This window comes from Astyanax mexicanus, chromosome 12 (assembly GCF_023375975.1).
Source record: "Astyanax mexicanus isolate ESR-SI-001 chromosome 12, AstMex3_surface, whole genome shotgun sequence".
Lineage (NCBI taxonomy): Eukaryota > Metazoa > Chordata > Actinopteri > Characiformes > Acestrorhamphidae > Astyanax > Astyanax mexicanus.
The window spans coordinates 41245589-41268307 of NC_064419.1; the positions used below are offsets into that span (position 1 = coordinate 41245589).

The 22719-nt window shown below is 37.5% G+C and overlaps 1 protein-coding gene across 2 annotated transcripts in view; it reads left to right on the forward strand.

Annotated features, from left to right (window-relative positions):
• slc16a4 (solute carrier family 16 member 4) overlaps window positions 1–22719 on the forward strand; it is a 50792-nt gene that overhangs the window by 19263 nt on the left and 8810 nt on the right. For both annotated transcript variants that reach the window (XM_022671052.2, XM_022671053.2), the window contains 6 exons: window positions 2927–3059; window positions 4205–4337; window positions 4845–4988; window positions 6695–6856; window positions 8655–9245; window positions 22417–22628. In XM_022671052.2, the coding sequence (XP_022526773.1) occupies window positions 2927–3059; window positions 4205–4337; window positions 4845–4988; window positions 6695–6856; window positions 8655–9245; window positions 22417–22628 (1375 nt within the window). The remainder of the gene's footprint in view (window positions 1–2926; window positions 3060–4204; window positions 4338–4844; window positions 4989–6694; window positions 6857–8654; window positions 9246–22416; window positions 22629–22719) is intronic.

Sequence of the window (22719 nt, forward strand, 5' to 3'; positions counted from 1 at the left end):
CTTTCAGACAGTTTCCTCTTACAGCGTCCACAGTTAATCCTGTTGGATGTGGTTGGTCCTTGCTGACATTACCCTGGATACCGTGGCTCTTGATACATCACAAAGACTTGCTGTCTTGGTCACAGATGCGGCAGCAAGACGTGCACCAACAATTTGTCCTCTTTTGAGCTCTGGTATGTCAACCATAATGTTGTGTGCATTGCAATATTTTGAGCAGAACTGTGCTCTTACCCTGCTGATTGAACCTTCACACTCTGCTCTTACTGGTGCAATAATGTGCAATTAATGAAGTTTGGTCACCAGGCTGCTCCAATTTAGCTATGAATATCATATTGCACATTTGGAGGAGAATGCTGATTTCCAAATGTGTTCCTTCAGCTAACAGACATCCAGGCTGGATACTATCGTGTTGTGATGGGGAGAGGGAGGACTATATTACCGTACTACCCAGTGATTGATTTAAAGGGAACTCCCTGGACACTCATAATTCCAGCTGGAGTGAGCTGAATTCAGAAGGCTCCCATATACAGCTTTGAAGCTGACAGGCCTTGTCAGTTAAATGCTGTGTGACCTTCTGTGTCCATCCTTTAGTGTCATCAAGGAGAAGCTTGAAAGCTGAGTAGTTTACTGTGGTGAAGTGACTGTAGAGACAGTATCAGTGTAATTCTAGCATTTTGTAGGTTTTAACTTAATAAAATGCAGTAGTGTGTAGTTAATATAGTTTTCTTCTACACTCCACCCCCGCCAACCTATATGTTGAGGAATAATACAATAAATACATGTTCTCTGTATTAACTTAGTTATATGTAATTAATACACCCACAAATAGCCCACAAACACAGCTACAAATAACAAAAGTACCATGTACTTTTTAATGCATAGTACAGCTGTTCAACACAAATCACTCATTTGTATGCCTACAGTACGCCAGAGCAGCCAAAACATTAAATACACACCAAAACTCACTAGTCAGATGACCTATTATTGTGAATTAGTTTCACATTGAAGGGCAGCCTTTAAAAAGTTTTTTTTAACATGATGTGACACAATATCTGTCTCATTTGCAGCCGCAGTTCTATGATAGTTAGCTACTAACTATTGAACTAATCCAGCATGCGCTCTGTTTTACGACTAACCAATGCGTGCGTAGCCCCTTCATCAGAACGCTGCTGAGAAGGGGTTAGACAGCCATGGCTCCGCCCCATAGTGAAAATCATGAATCTGATTGGTTAAATTGTCCTACGACTTTGCTAAAAGCCCCATTACTATACCCTTCAAAATATGAACAGAAGGGTCACGCAGACACACGAGGGCTGAAGCCATTTTAAAAAGCAGTTTTGATTGGTTGGTACCGCTGTCAATCAGATATGCGTCCAATAGCAACTGAAAAACGCAGACTAATGCTTTGTATTAGTTGCTTTTTTTTTTATTTCAGTTAATTCATGAAATATATGCTTATAGTTTACAATAACTATTATATATATATACATATATATATATATATATATATATATATATATATATATATATATATATATATATATATATATATATATATATATATATATATATGTATATATATATATATATGTATATATATATCCTAATTAAATATTATATAATGATTTACATGCACCTATTTTCACCCGTTCTCTGACAGGTTAGAAGGGCCTTACTGCCCTTTACCATTGATACAATATGTGTAGACTAGTAATATATGAAGTGTATAACTGCATAATCACACTATTGAGAGGTAATAGCAATGGGGCTGCAACGATTAGTCGATATAATCGATAATGTTGATTATTTAAATTTGTCGACTATGAATTTACACAAATTTGTCGACTAATCGTTTATTTGTAACTGTATCGCATTACACAAAGTGCTGAAGACAGAAGCGCAATGGGAGATGGGCAAAGGGTTTGCTCACACAGTTCAGACTTAACTTCTGTGTCTGTGTCTCCAAAAAAAAAGTGCCCAAACACAACAGATCACATATTTAATCACTAAATATCAGTACTGTCCATGTTTAAACAATATTCAGATATTTAAATGCCTTTTAAATCTCATGTTTAGCTGTTTCTATTGTTTTTAGAGATGGAGGTCATGGCAGAAATAATCGTTGACTAATCGACTAATCGAAAAAAAAAAAATAATCGTCAGATTAGTCAACTACCAAAATAATCATTAGTTGCAGCCCTAAATAACACAACTTTACCGGTGTCACATTATCTCATGTTACATATTTTCATATAAATGGTTAATTATCATTTTTGTTACTTAGAATCAAACTGGCTTAGAAACAAATCCGTAATCCCAAATAGTAACAAACTAAAAGCAAACATACAGTTTTACGATGCTGACTGAGGCACTGCATGCTGCTACCTGAGAAGGACAGTGATTAAAGATTTACACCGACTGCAGCAGATGGGAACACTGCAGACTCTGGTAGTTACATGCTTTACTTATGAATTACATTCAGACAACAAATAAATGACTTGTATCTTGTTTTTTCCTTGTATCTGGTTTAAGTTTCAATAGAATTTCAGACTCTGCCAAACTCTGTTGCTGCTAAACGTCTTGCGAGTGAATGTTTGAGCTGGTTTGTTCAGTCATCTCGTCGTTGTGTCTGTGGCACGCCTCTGTTTAGTTGGCAATTTACCGTGGAAACTCATTTGTTTATTGCTGGATTGTAAATCTGCCTAATAATTATGGCTACAGAAAACTCCTGCAGGGTGTTCTGATTTGCATTTTACACTTGTACTATTTTTACTATGACTGTAGGATCCACAAACTCACTGACACCTCAATTTTGACGTTTCCTGATGTTTCTATGATTAATTATCAATTGAGAACCTAAAATGATTCATTCCTCCTGTTGGTTTTGACTGTTTGTCTTGTTTGTTTGTCTGTTTTTTTTTTTCAGTGAGGGCAAAGCAGCCAAACTCACCCAATATGAGCAGAAGGTCAAAGCTGCCAAGAAAGAGGAGAAAGAGTTACATTACGTAAATCCACCGGATGGAGGATGGGGCTGGATGGTGGTTCTTCACTGTTTTCTGGTACTCAAACTTACTTATCATAAGAATGATTATACCATAATATCATACATTATTACACTCAAAGCAGCTATAGCAAAATGCTGATTTTATTTCACCATCCCAAACAACAGTCCAATTGAGTCCAATTGGTTAATGAAAAAATAATAATAAAAATAATTAGCAGGGTAAGAGCACAGTTTTGCTCGAAATATTGCAATGTACACAACATTATGGTTGACATACCAGACTTCAAAAGAGGACAAATTGTTGGTGCACGTCTTGCTGGCGCATCTGTGACCAAGACAGCAAGTCTTTATGATGTATCAATAGCCACAGTATCCAGTGTAATGTCAGCATACCACCAAGAAGGACCAACCACATCCAACAGGATTAACTGTGGACGCTGTAAGAGGAAGCTGTCTGAAAGGGATGTTCGGGTGCTAACCCGGATTGTATCCAAAAAACATAAAACCACGGCTGATCAAATCACAGCAGAATTCAATGTGCACCTCAACCCTCCTGTTTCCACCAGAACTGTCCGTCAGGACAATAAATTATTGTGGTCTAAAACCAGGTGTTTCAGTTTCATTGTTCAACCAAACATATATATATATATATATATATATATATATATATATATATACATATATATGTATATGTGTTACAAATAATACTTTATTAACATTACTAACATTATACTTTATTATATATTTTTTTTTTTACAGATTTATTATGTTTTTATCAGTTAATCACATAGTATGTCACTGTGTCTCATAAGCATATCCAGACTCATAATATTATCATAGGCCTCCAGTTTATATATTACTGATATGTATGTAAAAACTTCCATTACTTTCAAAGTAAAGAATAAAACTTTTATTAATTAGATTCAAAAAATAGTTTATTTGTTTTTTTTCTCCAAAGTAAAGATGGAGTGTTTACAGTTAGTTAGTTGCTAGTGTAAATGAACATTCTTATTTCTACAATTTGAGTGTAAAATTGTTTATGTAATACTAATAGTACTGATTTAATGAGTATTTGTTCTTTCCTGCCTTCTTTTATCTCAGAAGGGATCCATAAACATTTATGGGATTAATGAAATATTCTAATTTCAATGTTCATAAATGAATCTGTCAATCACATCTGTGTTGTTTTCTGGCGTGCAGGTGAACGTGTTGGTGATGGGAACCCTGAAGAGCTTCGGGATTTTCTTCGTAGCTCTGCAGGACGAGTTTGGCGGCTCAGCTGAGAGTATCAGCTGGATTGGCTCCATCATGTCCAGCCTCAGGCTCTCAGGAGGTACTCCTTTCACATCATGAAAGACAAAAAGTTAAATACTGGAATTGAGTCTTATATAAATGTAATTTCAGTTAACAGATTCTGTGTACAAGTGAGAAACTGTAAAGTTAACCTACTGTAGTGTCTCAGTAAAATACAACAGATTATTACTGTTTACAATTAGATTATACAGTAATTTTTATTAGATTTTTTTTTTCAGTTCAGTTTGATGCTCGATTCCTTGGCCATGGTTTATCATGATTTTTTGTGATTTCTTTAAAATTTAACTATAGTAAAAAAAAAAAACATTTTATCTTACAAAATCATGTGCATTTTGCTGAATATTGGAATATATAGACAACTAGCACTTAAAAAAACACTAAAATATCAGTGTTCCCAACACTGGGTTTTATTAATTACTGTTTAAAAATTAAAAATGCATGAATAAATAGTGAATGCATCTAAACCCATCTTTTCTTCACTGTTAAGCTCACTGTTTAAAGTCACCTAAACACTGTTTTCCCTCAGGTCCTCTGGCCTCTGTAGCCTGTGCTAAGCTGGGGAACAGAGTCACCTCCATCATGGGAGCCCTGCTGGTCAGCGCAGGCTTCCTCATCAGCATCTTTGCTACTAGTGTGGTCTACCTGTACATCAGCATGGGGCTGGTAGTAGGTCAGTCTTAGTGTGATGTGCTTTTACACTCCTGCAGAGACTAGAAAGGGAAAGTTCGATAACAAACTTTAAGTTGGCTCGGAAAAGCATGCTAATAATAAAAAAGTTGCTAAGCTGTTTCTGTGGAGTGTGGAGTGGTTGCTTTTTATGATAACTTTTGTCTAAAAGCTAAATTACAAAAAACTTTAGACTAAAAGCTGAAGTCTAAAATCATTTGAATAAAAGCTAAAGTCCAAAAATGTTTGGTTAAAAGCTATAGTCCAAAAATGTTTAACTAAAAGCTAAGGTCTAACAATTTTGGTTTACAGCTAAAGTCCAAAAACTTTAGACTACAAGCTGAAGTCCAAAAAATTTGACTAAAAGATAAAGTCCAAAAATGTTTGGTTAAAAGATAAAGTCCAAAAACCTTTGGCTAAAACCCAAAGTCCAAAAGCATTTGAATTTGGAGTAATCCATTAAATAAAGATCTCACGCAGGCCAGACCATGAACAGACACTCATAAAAATAAAAATAACAGTTTATTACCGAAGGGATTAGGCAAACAGAGTAAATCAAGCAAAACAAGGGAGAAGGCAAAAGAGCGGTCCAAAAATACAAAAACGGTCGGCAACAGGTAATCTGTAGAATAGGTAAGGCAAAAAACGTTAAACCGTGATACGAAAAGGGTCAATTACGAAGTAGGCGAAACAAAGAAACTCGTCATAGAAGAGCTAGGAAAACTAGCTTCAATACTCAGAAAAGGACTGAGCAAACTGAGGGGTATGTATACTAGGGAGGGCAGGTGGAGGCAATTAGTAACATCAGGGAAGAGTCAGGGAAGTCCGGTGTGGGTGCATGCTGGGAAGTTGAGTCTTTATAGCACAGTTCACAGTCTTGAGCAGGCAGACTTGAAAGCGTCAGTACAGATCTATAGTGAAAAAAGTCTATAGTGATCCTCTGCTTAAAAGCCAATTAATTAAAATAATTGGCTTTTAAAATGATTAATTAAAATCATTTGATTATTTCATTAATCAAATGAAATATGCTAAAAAAAAAGTGTGTATCTCACTTGACTCAGCATATTGGTGCACAAGCGCCTTGGTAGTGTCCCAATTGCATACTAATACTAACATGAATACTGTAAGGTATGTACTACTGTATATTGTCGCTATCCAATGAAAAACAAGTACCTCAATTTTTGTCATTTTTTAGTTTACTACATAATTTGAATACATAAACTGTCCCTTACACTGTGCCAAAATTTCATGATGAATGGACCAATAGGAATACTCCAAAATTACCTAGAAAACTCTTCTTTTATTGACTTTTATTGAAAGTTGAGATGGTTTTATCTAACTTCTGCAAAGTTTTGGAAATGCATTGCACAGAGACAAAATACTAATTTTAATAGTGCATGCTTGGCAGGTTAATGCACAGAATATTGTGTTTTTGTTTTAACAGGAACCTTTTCTGTTCTAGAGATAGATGAGATAGATACTTTATTGATCCCTGAGGGGAAATTCTGTAACATATTTTCAGAATTTCAGGATAAATAGATGAATTAAATAATATTGAATTTGATTTTAAAACCCTATGAAAAGCCTAACATTGTGTATTAACATTTAACTGAGCGTATAGTATTATAGTATTAATTTATTCAGATAAAATAACACTTTAAAATGTCTAACATTAATCAAATAATTCCTCAAACACTTTTGTTACCACAGGTCTTGGATTTGCACTCCTGTACCAAGCCACGTCTGTTGTAACCGCGACTTATTTCCGAAAGAGGTTAGCCACAGCGTACTCCATTGGCCGCTCTGGAATGGGTTTGACCTTTGCCCTGGCCCCCTTTACTCAGCTGCTCCTGGATCAGTATGCCTGGCAAGGTAAATATGATTCAAAATTAAGAGACCCCTTCAGTTTCTGAATCAGTTTCTCTGATTTTGCTATTTATAGGTATATGTTTGAGTAAAATTAACATTGTTGTTTTATTCTATAAACTACAGACAACATTTCTCCCAAATTCCAAATAGAAATATTGTCATTTATTTGCAGAAAATGAGAAATGGCTGAAATAACAAAAAAGATGCAGAGCTTTCAGACCTTAAATAATGCAAAGAAAACAAGTCAATATTCATAAAGGTTTCAGAGTTTAGAAATCAATATTTGGTGGAATAACTGGTTTTTAATCACAGTTTTCATGCATCTTGGCATGTTCGCCTCCACCAGTCTTACACACTGCTTTTGGATAACTTTATGCCTTTACTCCTGGTGCAAAAATTCAAGCAGTTCAGCTTGGTTTGATGGCTTGTGATCATCCAGTTTTTTTCAGTTTGGTAATATCAAAGAAACTCATCATTTTTAACTGGTCTCTTATTTTTTCCAGAGCTGTAAATGCAAAGTGTCTGTGAGTATCCCATTAGTTTTTACTGTGGGCAGGCAGTGTTTTTTTTTCCCCTCTTAGATGGAATGCATTCAGGAGCGTCATGGCTCCCATCAAAACTCATTTCACCTCTGACTACTCTAAAGTATATCCATGTCTGGTAAAAGTTAAAAACAATGAAAGTCTTACCCACTGTACAGTTTGTAATACCCTCCTGTTATGATACGGGTCAATTTGACCCATTAAAGTTTGAAGATCTAGGAAAAATAGTTAAAATATACTTTTTCAGCATGAAAATTCTTCTGTTTGCCTACATTAGTGTAATCAATGTATAATATAAAAATGGTTCATTTCACATATTTGCAACCACCCCCTGCAAAAACTAAAACTAAAACAAAATTGAAATGTTATGTTTTAGTGTTACATTAAACTATTGCGATTTATATGTTGGTCTTTCAAAATTAATAAAGTAGTGAAATGTTAAAAAAATGTTTAAACATGTTTTTAATGAAAAACAAGTGAATTATCATAATTGAACTGTTACCTGTTAGAGGTAAGGAACATCATTGCACTAAATATTGATAGAATAATTAGTAATTGAGTTAGTAATTAAATATTCACACTAGGGGTGGGCGATATGGCTCTAAAATAATATCACAATATTTCATGGTATTTTCACATTAATTTTACTTTTGGCGATATGACAAATTAGAAAATGAATTAGAAAAAATATTTAGAATTTTATTGTTGCATCCAATATGATATGGCTAACTGAGATATTTTAAAAAATAATTTTATCAGATTTCTAACAGTAGTCAATAATCCAGAATGTCATGATTCTTGTAATGCACTCCGAATATCTCCATATATCTATATTAAAGTAAAATAAATGATACTGGATAGATATAATCTGTCTCTAGTAGATATATAATAGGAAATGAGAACAGTGTGAATTTTTCTTTTGCTAAAAATGGCAAAAAAGTAGTACTCTGATGTGGTAGTTCTCAGACATCTTTTAGAGAATTAAACATGCAGCGGATTAAACTGACCCGGAAACACCATTGCTGTTCCTGTCACATAAATATAACAGGAGGGGTAACATTGCACATGGGGGACTAAATGATTGCAAAATATAGGAGGTGGTCATAATGTTCTGCTTGATCTGTATATTTGCCAGCTGTGGCCGTGAATATAAAAAATGTTGTGACGCACAGCCTTACAGATTCACGCCAAATAAACACAAATTACATCATCGAATTATGAATCCGCTGCTCATATCGATCTGTTCTGTCCTCATCCAGGAGCTCTGTTGATTTTGGGTGCACTGATGTTGAACCTGGTGGCCTCTGGAATGCTGCTGCGGCCGATCCACGTCCGCCCTGCTGTCGTCTCCTCTCCCCCGCCGTCGTCCTCCAGTCTCCGCAAAGGTCTGACGGGTTCTCTGAGAGGAACAAAGAAGGAACCTCTTCAGAACGGCCTAAACGTGACTGCGGCCGTGTCTAACGGCGTCGCCAAAACAGACTCCTCCCCTTCCTTTCACACTGAAACACTGATCATAGAGAACCCGTCCCTCGGGCAGAAATCCCTCCAGGCTACAGAACTGACAAGCCTGGTTCAGAACGGTGTAAACGGACTGGACACCGGCCCAGTAAAGGTTTACCCAGAAACTAACGGCAAGTCCGTTGTGGATTCGTTACTGCATGAGAAGACTCCGCCCAAAAAAGCCAAAGTTTTGGACTTCTCGCTCTTGAAGAATCCTTTCTTTTGCATATATACCTGGTCGCTGGTCTTCAGCCAGCTGGCCTACTTTATCCCCTACTTTCACCTGACAGCAAGAGCCAGGAATCTGGGCATTGACCCCATGGATGCGTCCTTCATCATATCGGTGGCTGGTGAGTATCCAGAATCCAGTAGGCTTTGAAACTCTATATGATGTCTGACTATCTCTGTAATTTAAGAATCGTGGGATTTCTAGTGACCAAACAAACACACGAGTGTATCTTTTCATAAGCATAAGCTATAAACACTGTTTCCTACACCTTCCAGGGCTTTTTTAATTTATTCAGAAAGCTATATACCATTAAACGTATACGTTACTTGAGGAAATGTAGGGATTCTTCAATTTGCAAGTGTAGAGGAACCTCTTAAGGTGCTTGAGGGAAATATGTTTCTTCTAAAACCTTTTTTTATGTTTTTTTAATGCATATTAAAGGGTTCCTCCACACTTTCAAATGAAAGAACCACTAAAAGGAACTTTATTTTAGCAATATTAACCAAATATCATTAATTCTAAGGAGAATTTCTGCTTCTAACCTCCTGTTGACCTCCTTATATAGTATTTTGTAATTAGTGCTTGGTGATAATACCTCAATTCAGTATCATTCACATACCACTATCTGTCCATTTGAACAGAAGATCAAATGTACATGCATTATATTTTCCTTAAGCTTCCATGTGAGTGTATTTATCAGGGTATCTGAAAAGTTTACTTTCCAGAATCACCAATTCATACCAACCACCAAAGTGTATATTGTTGCTTTTAAAGAAAAACTTAAAAAAAAAGTTTTAATCACCAAAACTGCAACTTCTTAGGTGAAGGAAGAATGGTTTTTAGCTTTAAACAGAAGACAGTATAAAAAAGCTTTTGTTTTGAGTCTTTTTTGGAGCATCTATATGGGTCCCTTCTTCATGAAATTCTAGATTTCCAGATTCCACTCGTATCAAAAAGTGAAAATGAGCAAAAAAAGTACAAGAGATACAAGGTTTTGGAGTGATAGTGTCAATAGTAGAACAGTGTTCTAAAAGTGCTGATCGTATCATTTAGGATGTGGTGAATGTGATAGCTGCTGTAGCCTCTCTCTCTCTCTCTCTCTCTCTCTCTCTCTCTGTCTGGGTGGGCCGGGTGGGATGGCCCTTCCCATTCCTCCGTCACGCAGTGTGCTGCTGATTATCTGATGTAACAGAACTGGCAGTTAGCTCAGACTGATATCCAGTGATGCAGTGATGGTGGGTTAGCAGGGGGGCTGGGTTCGTATGTCTCAGAGGAAACACATGCTGGCCCTCATACTCTCTGACCCAGCTTGGGAGCACTGTATGAGACGGGGGGAATCATAGCTAACGTGTAGAACTGGATTCAAAATGTGGTACAATTGGGTAAAAATGGAAAATTTGGAAAGGTTGAGACAATATTGAAAAAGCAAATAATACAAAACAGATTTGCCTGCAACATATTGCAAAAAAGTTTAGGCACTGAGTTAATCATAATATATGACTTACACACTGAAACTGGCTGGATCAACACCAGCAGATGTTGAGACATGTCTCTCCAAACCATCACTGATTGGTGGAAACTTCACACTAGACCTCAAGCAGCTTGAACTGTGTGTCTCTCCACTCTTCCTCCAGACTCTGATCCCTTGATTTACAAAGAAATGCAATTTTTTTCTGATGATCAGTGATGGTTTGGAGAGACATGTCATCTGCTGCTGTTGATCCACAGTGTTTTATTATCAAGTCTAAAGTCAGTGCAGTTTTGTTTTCCCACAAAATCTTACAGCACTTTATGCTTCCCTCTGCTGACAAATTTTATGGAGATGCGGATTTCATTTTTCAGCAGGATTTGGCACTTGGTACCAAGTACCAATTGGTCTTATTTAATATTCTAATTTTCTGAGACACAGATTGTTGGGTTTTCATTGGCTGTAAGCCATAATTATCCACAATAAAATAAATAAACACTTAAAATGTATCACTCTGTGTGTAATAAATCTTTATAATATATGACTCACATTTTGAAATGAATTACTGAAATAACTTTTCAATGATATACTAGTATATTTGTGGCCAACAATGATCACATAACGCAAATTTTTGGTGAAACAGACTGAATTTACAGTGCATTAGGAACCAGTACTTACCAGCACATTGCTGCACTGTGGTTTGAGACCTAAGCAGTTTTTTTTTTTTATTTGTCCCCATTCACCTAAGCAAAGCAAACATGCTAAGAAAGCAGTGGTCTATGTTTGTACAGTGACAGTCACAGTGGAAAGTAATTGGACGGGTCGTGATGATCTCTGGGCTTGCACGTGCTTGTCTGTGGAGTTTGAGGGGTAGAGAGATAGAGAGGTGAGCTAAGCTGAGAGGAAGAGAGCATGGCATGCTGTACTCGAGCTCTGCACTGTAGTTTTCAGTGACATATTCTGAGAGCCGGTTTAAAAGTAGATGCATGAAAAAACTCTGTCAACTTCAGCACATTAATTATTTGTGAGCTACTCAGAATCTGCAGGCTTATGTAATGAATGTTCTTACATAAAAGCTGAACTTTACCCCAGTGGCCAGAGCTGTTGAGTTCAGAAGTATCCTATTGATGAGGCCACACCATATGAAAAACGAAAACCACTTAAAAATCATGAGTATTTTTACTTTTATCAAAGTAAAAACCTCTGAAATAAAATCAAGAAGAAGATCAATGATCACTAGCCATCACACCAAGCTGAACTGCTTTAATTGTTGCACCAGGAGTGCAGGCATAAAGTTATCCAAAAGCAGTGTGTAAGACTGGTGCAGGAGAACATGCTAAGATGCATGAAAACTTTGAATAAAAAACAGGTTTATTCTAAGTGTAGAAATGTAATCATTAGTTGGGTAAACAAATCAGTGTTTCCCTTCATTGGTGTGGATACAGTTGGGTCATATGACTCAAAACTTTAATTATTTAGTTCCTATATTTATTATAACTGTAGAAACAAGCATCTTAGAATCTGTATTGTTGTCGTCACTTTAAAAGATTGTTTCTTAATGTTCGTCATCAATATTTCATGACGAATAGACCAATAGAAACACTCCAAAATACATTTGACTGTTAAACATAAAGAAGATTATTTTCTTCACCTCTAAACCTCTAAACCTGCTGTTCTAGAGAAACGAGCTTTTTGTATGACAGAGGTAGTTTATATTGTCATAGCATTCTGCCCAGAGTTTAACATTTTCTGGCATTTTTCTACACATATGATTTGCCAGGTAAACGTGTCAGGTTTACTGCCTAGAACACAAGCTACAGCTTTTGCTTTTCAGAAAAGCTGGCAGAATACACCAGACCATAAATAAGAGCAGTGGACTGGACTGGTCTGGCCTGGGCACTGGGGTACACTGGGCAAGACTTGAGAACAGGCATCGTATTAGAATTCACTCATATTATAAAGCAAATATATAATAAAGGGCCAGTTTATAAACAATAAGCTAACAACATTACGAGCTTGTTTATCCTACTTTTTTAATAATTAAGGATAGTTCAGTTGGGTTTCTGGGAGCGAGATCAGACAAACGGCAGGTTTAAGTTCATTAGCCTTTAAAAGGCTTTTATTCCGAGTCCTTTTTGGAGCATTTGTATTGGTCCATTCTTCATGAAATTCTGATACAATGTAATAGATTGCCAGATTTAAATCATATCAAAAAGATGTGAAAAAAACAGATGTGAAAGAGATACAAGGTTTTGGCATAACTAGTGTCAATCATAAAACTGTGTAAGTGCTGATTGCTGATAGTAGCTTGTTTATCCTACTTTTTAAATAAAGAATAGTTTAGTTTAAAAGAATAGTTTAGTTGGGTTCCTGAGAGCGAGAACTGACAAACGGCAGGTTTAAGTTCATTTTTATGCTTTTTTTTTTTTTACAAAATTAGAAGAGCATCACATTAGTTTAGAAGAAAGCAGAAACATTTTTAGCTTTAAACAGAAGTCAGTTTTATTCCGAGTCCTTTTGTAGCATTTCTATTGGTCCATGAAATTCTGTTACAATGCAATAGATTGACAGATTTAAATCATATCAAAAAGTAAAAATGTAAAAAAAAATGAGGATGTGAAAAAAACAAGAGATTTGTGTGAATTGTGTTTTATACAAATGTTGTCCAGTGCAGCACGCCCCCCCACCCCCCAAACCCCCATCCATTTCAATTCAGAGCCCCTTTGAAACGGGACGGCCCAGATCAGCTCAGGCCTCTAAAAGCAGCTCCTGACGGTGGGCCGCTCACTGTCGCTTAACCGGGGGCAGTCGCTAAGCAACGGGCCGAGTGGCTGCCCTGGCGACAGCAGAGCTTCCCAGTGCGGCGGCCAGCTCTGGAGTGGCTGATATTGTGCTGGGGCGCACTGAGGCAGCAGCGGGGCACAATAGCCGGGGGGACGAGAGGAGCCAAACACGTTTGTGTTTTTAATGAGTGGGCCGAGAAATTGGACATGCATTTGGACCCGCTGTTCCCCAGTGTGTGCTCTTTGTCTGGCTTTGATGTCGTGGGGAACATTGCTTTTTGTGACCATTCAGGGAACTCCATAAAGAGCCACAAACACCTGTCACATGCCTGATCACCGGACTGAGACGCTGCCTGGCACTCGCACTGCCCAGACTGATAGGATGTTTTGGAATATACAGTACAGGCCAAAAGTTTGGACACACCTTCTCTTTTTCAATGCGTTTTCTTTATTTTCATGACTAATTTGCATTGTACATTCCCACTGAAGGCATCAAAACTATGAATGAACACATGTGGAGTTTTCTGTACTTAACAAAAAAATGTGAAATAACTAAAAAAAAAAGTTTTATATTCTAGTTTCTTCAAAATAGACACCCTTTGCTCTGATTACTGCTTTGCACACTCTTGGCATCATTCTCTCAATGAGCTTCAAGAGGTGGTCACCTGAAATGAAAAGTTTTCCAACAGTCTTGAAGGAAGGAGTTCCCAGAGGTGTTTATTAGCACTTGTTGCCCCTTTGTCTTCTTCACTCTGTGCTCCAGCTCACCCCAAACCATCTGGATTGGGTTCAGGTCCGGTGACTGTGGAGGACAGCTCATTTTTTGTTAAGTACATAAAACTCCACATGTGTTTATTCATAGTTTTGATGCCTTCAGTGAGAATCTACAATGCAAATAGTCATGAAAATAAATAAAACGCATTGAATGAGAAGGTGTGTTTAAACTTTTGGCCTGTACTGTATATCGTCATCTGCTGAAATGCCACAGAGAGTTGCTTTACAGTGTTGCTATAAAATGTATTGCTATACACTTAATGAGCACATTAATGCAGTTATCTAATCATTCAATCATATGGCAGCAGTGCAGGGGGGGGGGGGTGTAAGAAAATACTGATATTATATCATAGCACAGTATTTTGTATTGATTTTTTATTAATTATTAGCTTACATGTAAAGATTAGTGGCAGACCATTTTATTTAGTGTTGTGTTTAAATCTGTGTGTTTTGTTTGCTTGCAGTGTCGGAATATTTTACTATACAGCTCTGGAAATAAATACAAATTAGAGACCACTTAATGGTGATGGTTTTCCTTGATTTTACCAAATTGAAAACCTATAGAATGTAATAAATAAAAAAAGATGGATGATCACAAGCCATCCAACTAAGCTGAACTGCTTGAATTTTTGCACCAGGAGTAAAGGCATAAAGTTATCCAAAAGCAGTGTGTAAGACTGGTGGAGGAGAACATGCCAAAATGCATGAAAACTGTGATTAAAAATCAAATATTGTGTGATTATTCCACCAAATATTGATTTCTAAACTTGTTTTCTTTGCATTATTTGAGGTCTGAAAGCTCTGCATCTTTTTTGTTATTTCAGCCATTTTTCATTTTCTGCAAATAAATGACAATATTTTTATTTGGAATTTGGGAGAAATGTTGTCCGTAGTTTATAGAATAAAACAACAATGTTCATTTTACTCAAACATATACCTATCTCTGTGCCAGAGATAGATTAAAAGCATACAGGGTATGTTTTTTGAAAGACCAGCTGGTCTTGAGCTGAATTTTTTAGCAGGGAGATCATATTTTAAATTCTGTTTTTTTTTTTTTCATAGCATTCTGGTAATGCTTTAGGGTAATTGTAAAATACAGTCATACCTTGATACCATAATATTCTCTAAAACAGTAATCATACTATGGAAATTGTATACCATAGCAAGCCTGCTAGTAACCCAGTTGGTTGAATGGTTGGCTGCTGTGGGATTTAAAAATGTGATTTCTTTAATGGAAATATGTGGATTTTAGATGTATTTTTTTAAGCTAGATTTCTCGCTGTTGTAGGCAGGCTAAGGGTACAGATACAGATACAGATACAGATACACACAGATACAGTAAACAGCCTTGACAGGCTTGAAACATACTAGCTGGAATGCTAACTATTTTTCTGAGTTGGATTACTCACTGATAGTTGTTGACAGTATCAATGATCATCTGCAGTATGATAACAGTGCATTTTCATACCATGAATTCATGATATTCTGGGTTATAGGGTATGTGTTCACCTGACCGGAGAGAAATCAGTTACACTCATTCTGCTGCATGATGCCTGTGCATGTAAAGGGGTGTCAAATTCTGGTAGAGAGGAAGAATTCAGCACGACACCAGGAAATGTCACTCTGAACTGAGCTGACAGCATTCTACAAACCAATGAATGTAAAGTATTGAAAGTATACTGTATATAACACCTCCCGTGTAGGTGTTAATTACAGGGTGTAGCAAAGTTTATTAGTCTGTTAACTAAGCTGCAGTGTGAAACCAAAACTAACCGGTCAAAATGTTTTGAGACTCTGATCCAAAGTTTCTGGTTTGAAAAAACCTTAAGAAATGTATCAACTGATCGTTTCTTTTAGTAATCGATTACTTTACTGAAAAATCAATTCAATTAATCGAGTAATCGCATAAAACATATTTGCTTGACTAAAAAAGCAATTAAAAATACACAAGAGAAAATAAGAAATTTCACTTAATAATGAATGACCAATTGGTAGGGGTGGGCGATATGGCCCTACAATAATATCACGATATTTCATGGTATTTTCACTATAACAATACTCTTGGCGATATGACAAAACACTGAATTAAAAAAAAAATCAAAAATACACTACTGCAACAAAAACGAAACCTACATTTTATTATTGTATGCGATATGATATTGCACACCTCTTACTGAGAAAAAATATAAGAATTTTATCAGATTTGTACCAGAATCAATGATTCTGAAATGAGAACAGTGTGAATTTTTCTTTTGCTAAAAACAGCAGAAATTTAGTACACTGAAGTGATAATTAGGGGTGGGTGATATGGCACCATATTTCAGGGTATAATATCGTTCACGATATTCAAAAATGGCGATATTATCGCATACGATATGATATGGCACACCCCGACCAATTGGTTTAATTTTTAAATTCACAACATACATTTCCACATTGCAAACACAAATAGATATAAATAAAACACAAAATAGACATAAACACAACCAGTAATAATTTAATAATTGATAATTTAATCAATTAAGTTAAATTATTTCAACTTAGGATTTCTTGTAAGTATTAAATATAGGGCATTAATCAATAAGAAAGGCATAAACATTGGCTTCATGTTGTGCATCTTAGCTAAATGACAATACAGTAAGTTCATGGCCAGCTAACTTTAACATGTATTTATTTATAAACTCCACAGCGCTGTGTTTACTGATTACATAAAGCCTGTATTAGGTCTAGAACTTGTCTCTGTTGTCTGCTCTCTACTCTAAAAACCTCCACCTCCCCCACTTCTTGCTCCCTGTGTGTGGGTGACGTAACGCTAAGAGCGCTGTTTCACATTAAAAGTCCGCACTAAATTCCGCACTAAATACATTTTTTTTACTCGAGTAATCGTTTCACCCCTACTAATAATCAGCACTTCACAGAGCTGTCGTTATGAATGTTAATCTCATTTGCCACCTGCTTCCTGTGTGTGGGTGACGTAACGCTAGGTACACTGTTTCACAATAAAAGTCTGTGCTAAATTCCGTGCTCTGCGTTTTAAAATGTACTAAATGATTACTCAAGACACAGAAAATGAATTGATCATTTTTTTTTAATCAAGTAACTCAAATTATTCGAGTAATCGTTTTAACCCTAATCATCGTTTTGGGCCCTGCTGCCGAGTTCAGATAGCTGGATGGCATGATGGGAAAAGAGGAGAATAAAAAAACGTTCCTTTCTTCCTCCAGGCTTCACTACTGAAGTCTATTGTGTGGAGCACGGAGCATGCAAAGACAGCTGTGAACCTCACCAAACCTGCTGCGATTAAAACACACAAACAACTCGCCAAAAGTCTCTGTACTCAAGTGGGGACGCACCGGGGGACTGCCTCTGGTGACGCGCCAAGGACACATAAGCATTGACCAGCTGTTTCGCTTCACATCTGACCACTGCTAAGAGCCCCACAGGGTGCGCTGTAATACTGCCACTGCAACGTTTCGCCACTGACCCCATTGACTCGCCCCATCAGTAATGTAGCGCATGTATCTGCATCTGGATTTGCATCAGCCTCGCCACAGTCTGGCCCAGTTTTTCCTCACGTTCTGCAAATCTCAATCTGTCACATCTGAGGAGGTTCAACTATGCCATCGTCCACTACTCTGATTGTTATTTAACCCTTTATAAAAGCCAAATAATTAATATTTATTCATGTTGTGAATGTATTCATTATTTTATGTTGTTTCTAGAGGCCCAGGCTTGAGTTTAAAAAAAGTTGATATAAGTTGATATATGATATATGAAGACATAACAAGACACATTGGACCAAACCTTCACTGATCATCAGTAAATTCTGCATTTCATTTGTAAATCAAGGAACCAGAGTCTGGAGGACATTGCATTGTTACATTACATTACATTACATTTGGCAGCCGCTTTTATCAAAACCAACCTAAAATAATGATATACAGAGTAGAGTAATAGAAGTTTAAAGTAAAAAAAATGGGATAATGGGATAGAGGAAGAAAGGAGGTTAGAAGTAGTTAGTTTGTTAGAGGTGTTAGGAGAGTAAGTGCTCTTTAAAGAGCTCTGTTATTAGAAGTTTATTAAAGATAGCGAGGGACACTCTGATATGTTATGTGGAGGAAGAGTGGAGAGACACACAGTCCAAGCTGCTTGAGGTCTAGTGTGAAGCTTCCACCAATCAGTGATGGTTTGGAGAGACATGTCATCTGCTGGTGTTGATCCACTGTGTTTTATTATCAAGTCTGAAGTCTTACAGCGCTTCATGATTCCCTCTGCTGACAACTTTAATGGAGGAGTGGATTTCATTTTCCAGCAGGACTTTCCAGCACACTGCCCACACTGCAGAAAGTACCAATTGGTCTTATATACCGTCTTATATTCTTATTAGTTTGAGACATTGATTTTTGGGGCTTTCATTGGCGGTAAGCCATAATCATCAACAATAAAAGAAATAAAACTGTAAAAATATATCACTCTGTGTTTAATACATCTATATAATATACGAACTTCACATTTTAAACTGAATTACTGATATAAAGTAACTTTTTTAATGATATTCTATTTTTTTTAGATGCACTAGTAGTATATAAATTGTTATATTGTGAGTGAGGATGAACACTGGTCAATGTGCTCATGGCAATGTGACGTAAAGTATTGGAGTTTAAGCGAGGCCTGTTAGTGGGTGCCAGATGGATGGGACATTTCCGTTCTGAGGTTCTGCAGGTCAGTTCAGGGCAGTTTAGCTTCTATGGGACATGGCAAAAGTCATGGGACATGATAACAAGTTTCTGCACACAGCATGTGGCATCATGTTAGCTTATGCAGAGTAAGGATGCACTGAAACGTGCAAAACAAACATGTTTTCATTCATTTTTGGCTCTTTTTTCTCGCTGCAAAAATTAAATAGACTAAATCTATTTTTGTCTCGCTTTTTAAAGAAAAAGAAAAACTAAATCAAATCAAATTTGTTGCCACAAAGCAGCTTTACAGGAATGTGATCGCAACTACATTTTAAAAATATTTATTGAACATGTGTTTCAACGTCTCAGCAGTAATATTGTGGGTTGCTGAATATTGGGTGCATCTATAATATAATATCTATATTTTTGTTTAGCAAAATAATGGTTCTTACCATACTTTGCTTATGGAACCATCCAGTTAGATTATAAACTAAACATTACATTCTTAATTCAGTGCATTAAGCCCTTGATTAAGCAAGACTATTATTACAGACACATTTACTAATGTCCTTCATCATCATCATGCTGTATTAGCTAGCGTGCAGCTGTGCCTACAACTGCTGCCATTGATCCATAAATGTTTTCACTGTTGTTCTGTTCCATTGATCTGTGCAGACTGTGCTGCCTCAGAGCTTTTCCTGACCCGATCAATAGCCCACTGCGGCACAGGCCTCTGAACTGCAGAGGATCCTGTACAGTTAGCTTTGCGCATGCAATCACCAACCTCAATCACCCCAACCCCCCATACACCCACTCACTAACCCACCCACCACCACACACCCACCCACCCACCCACCCACAGAAACTCGCACTAAAAGACACTAAATGCTCTCTCTCTCTCTCTCTCTCTTTTAGAAGCTGCTGGAGGTTAACCTCCTTGTTACCCCTCCCTCGCTTCTCTTCTGCACGTTTCACAAAAAGCAGAGCTGGTTTTACCTCAGGGGCTCCTCCGCACAGATAATAACAAGTCTGACAGCGTCTTTGCGTGCACATGTGAAACACATTGCTGTGCAGAGCGCTGCGTTGGGCTGGTTTTTAAGGCTGTCCAGGGGCCTGTTCTCTCTGGAGCTGGGTGCTGGAATGATTGATGGCTTACAGGGTCATGGAGACGGCGATCCAAGTGTTTGTTGAGCTCCTGCAGATGTCAGGCTTCTCGCGCTCACCTTTAGCCTTTGACAGGAGCAAATTACAGGACACACTGTACGTGTGCACGGCTCTTTCACAATGACACGCGGGTCACTGATCCCTGATTAATGAAAGGGTGAAAAGCTCTGACCGAACCGTTTAATCACGGTTCAACACTTTCAACAGGGCCTCTAGAGGAAAATTAAGGAATTTTACCTTAATTCTAATGCAGGGGTGTCCAAACTTTTTTTGTTGGGGGCCAGAAGGAGAAATATATTTGAAGTCACGGGCCACACTCTGTAATAAATCAAATAATGAAATATACCACTTTAAATAATACTTTTTTTCCTGATTATTTCATTTACACACCATTTTATTTGACTAATTATCTTTATCTTAGACAGTGTTGTGTAAACTAAGATTTTTCAAATTGATGTTTAATTTCATGATGTCTCTTAATATTAAACTCCTTAATTACGGCAACTTTTAGACTCTTTGGCCCGTTTTTCTGCGCTAGAAATGCGCACTCTCCGCTTTTAGACTCTTTGGCCCGTTTTTCTGCGCTAGAAATGCGCACTCTCTCTGCTTTTAGACTCTTTGGCCCGTTTTTTTCGCTAGAAATGCGCACTCTCTCTGCTTTTAGACTCTTTTGCCCGTTTTTTTCGCTAGAAATGCGCACTCTCTCTGCTTTTAGACTCTTTTGCCCCGTTTTTCTGCGCTAGAAATGCGCACCCTCTCCGAATCTTTGGCCCGTTTCTCACACCTAGCATTCAAACTTTGAAACTCACATTATAAAAACCTGCTTAACAGAGGGCCAACTTTCATTCTATTTCTAAAATACCTTGCGGGCCGCTCCAAAAAAGGAAACGGGCCGCAAATGGCCCGCGGGCTGTAGTTTGGACACCCCTGATCTAATGTGATTTAGATTTATTCTCTGTTACAAAAAGATAACAAGCCAAGATCTAGTTCATAGGCCCTATTTTAGCTATCTATAGCACATCGATCAGGTGCGGATCGTGCACCATGATTGGTGTCTTTGTTGTCTAGGCCTGTCACGATAACAAAATTTTCAGGACGATATATTGTCCCAGAAATGATTGCGATCAACAATAATATTGTCATTTTAAAGCGCCACTATAGAAAAAGCTTTTTTCCTGCTTCTGGGCTCACAAAGGAGCTTTAAGACAATGCGCCACAGTAATAATATACTAAACTAATCCACGTGGAAACCCACAGCTGTTATTGCTGGTAATAATTATCGCAATTAAAAAAAATATTGTGCGATAAGTCGATAACATAGTTATCTTGACAGGCCTACTGGTGTCATGTGGATACAAAAAGCACACAAAAGACATGTACAAATTCTCTTAATTAATCATTGATGTGTTTTGGGCGTAACGTAAAAAAAAATAAACCAGTCAGCTTGTCACTTGCCATTTCCTTTAAGAGGCAGGTGTGCTCTGACTTTGGCGCATTCATATCTTAACAGCGCAGCGCTTTTCCATGTCATCGTAGAAGATACTGACCAGCAGCTTATTTAAAGGAACAGCTATGTTTTTTATTCTTTTTTTCATTTATTGTTGGTTTAAAAGTCAGGTTTGTGATCTGCAGAGCATCTGTGTGTGGGTGTGTGTGTTTATTAAGCGGGCATTTACACAGCGTGCTGGGTGCGTCTATAGGAACGGACTCTGATGATTGACTGTTGTCAGGGTTTTAATCAGTCAGTGGAGCTCCTGTGTTTTCTGCCACCAAAATAGAAATACTCCAGAAATTTACCTGAACACACCTCACTTCCAGACCACCACGCCCATCAATGTAAAAATAGAAAATACACTGTTGATGGGGTTTAAGGTAGCAAAGAGCATCTTAACACGCCTTGGGCAGGGCCCTATATGTGTGAATGTAAGGGTGATATACACTAGTGATTAGATTATTAAACCAAAAGAATAAGTTTATTAGTGGAAACACATGTACAATCTACGATGGAAAGAATCCCCTTTAAGCTCACCTCTAGCTGAAGGTCACAAGGTGAGATAGATGAGGTTGAGAATGGAGGCATACAGGTTCCATATGGAATCCAGTGGCACAGTTGTGCTTAGTTTGTCATAAATCTGGCAAACAGACAGGTTAAGGAAGTGTTCCCTCATTGAGACATTACTGAGAAACACTTGCTTTTTGTGGGTGAGCATTATCCTGCTAAAAAAAATGCCAATTAGAAGTCCACTCAAGGAAGGCAAGTAATGAAATGCAAGAAACAGCCAAGATATGCTGACATGACAAGTGCTTTTCATGCCGTTTCAAGGACACAGCTGATATATAACAGCACAGGAGCTGCTTAATACTATTGATTAGACGTAAAGTGAGTCGGTGTGTGATGTTCAGACCTTCTTTCCTCTGTTGCAGGTATAACTGAAACCATGGCTCAGCTGGCCTCTGGCTGGGTGGCAGACAGGAACCTGGTGCATAAATACCATTACCACAAGGCCTATCTGATCCTGTGTGGCGTAGTCAACCTGCTGTCCCCACTGGCCACCTCCTACATCCTGCTCATGGTCTACGCTGTCTTCTTCGCCATCTTCTGTGGAGGCTACATGGCCCTGCTGCTGCCCGTGCTGGTGAGTACTGAAGCTCAAAGTTACCACATAGAGTGAGATTACAAGCACTATTTGCTACTAATAGGATTTAATATCAGCTGTAACCATGCAT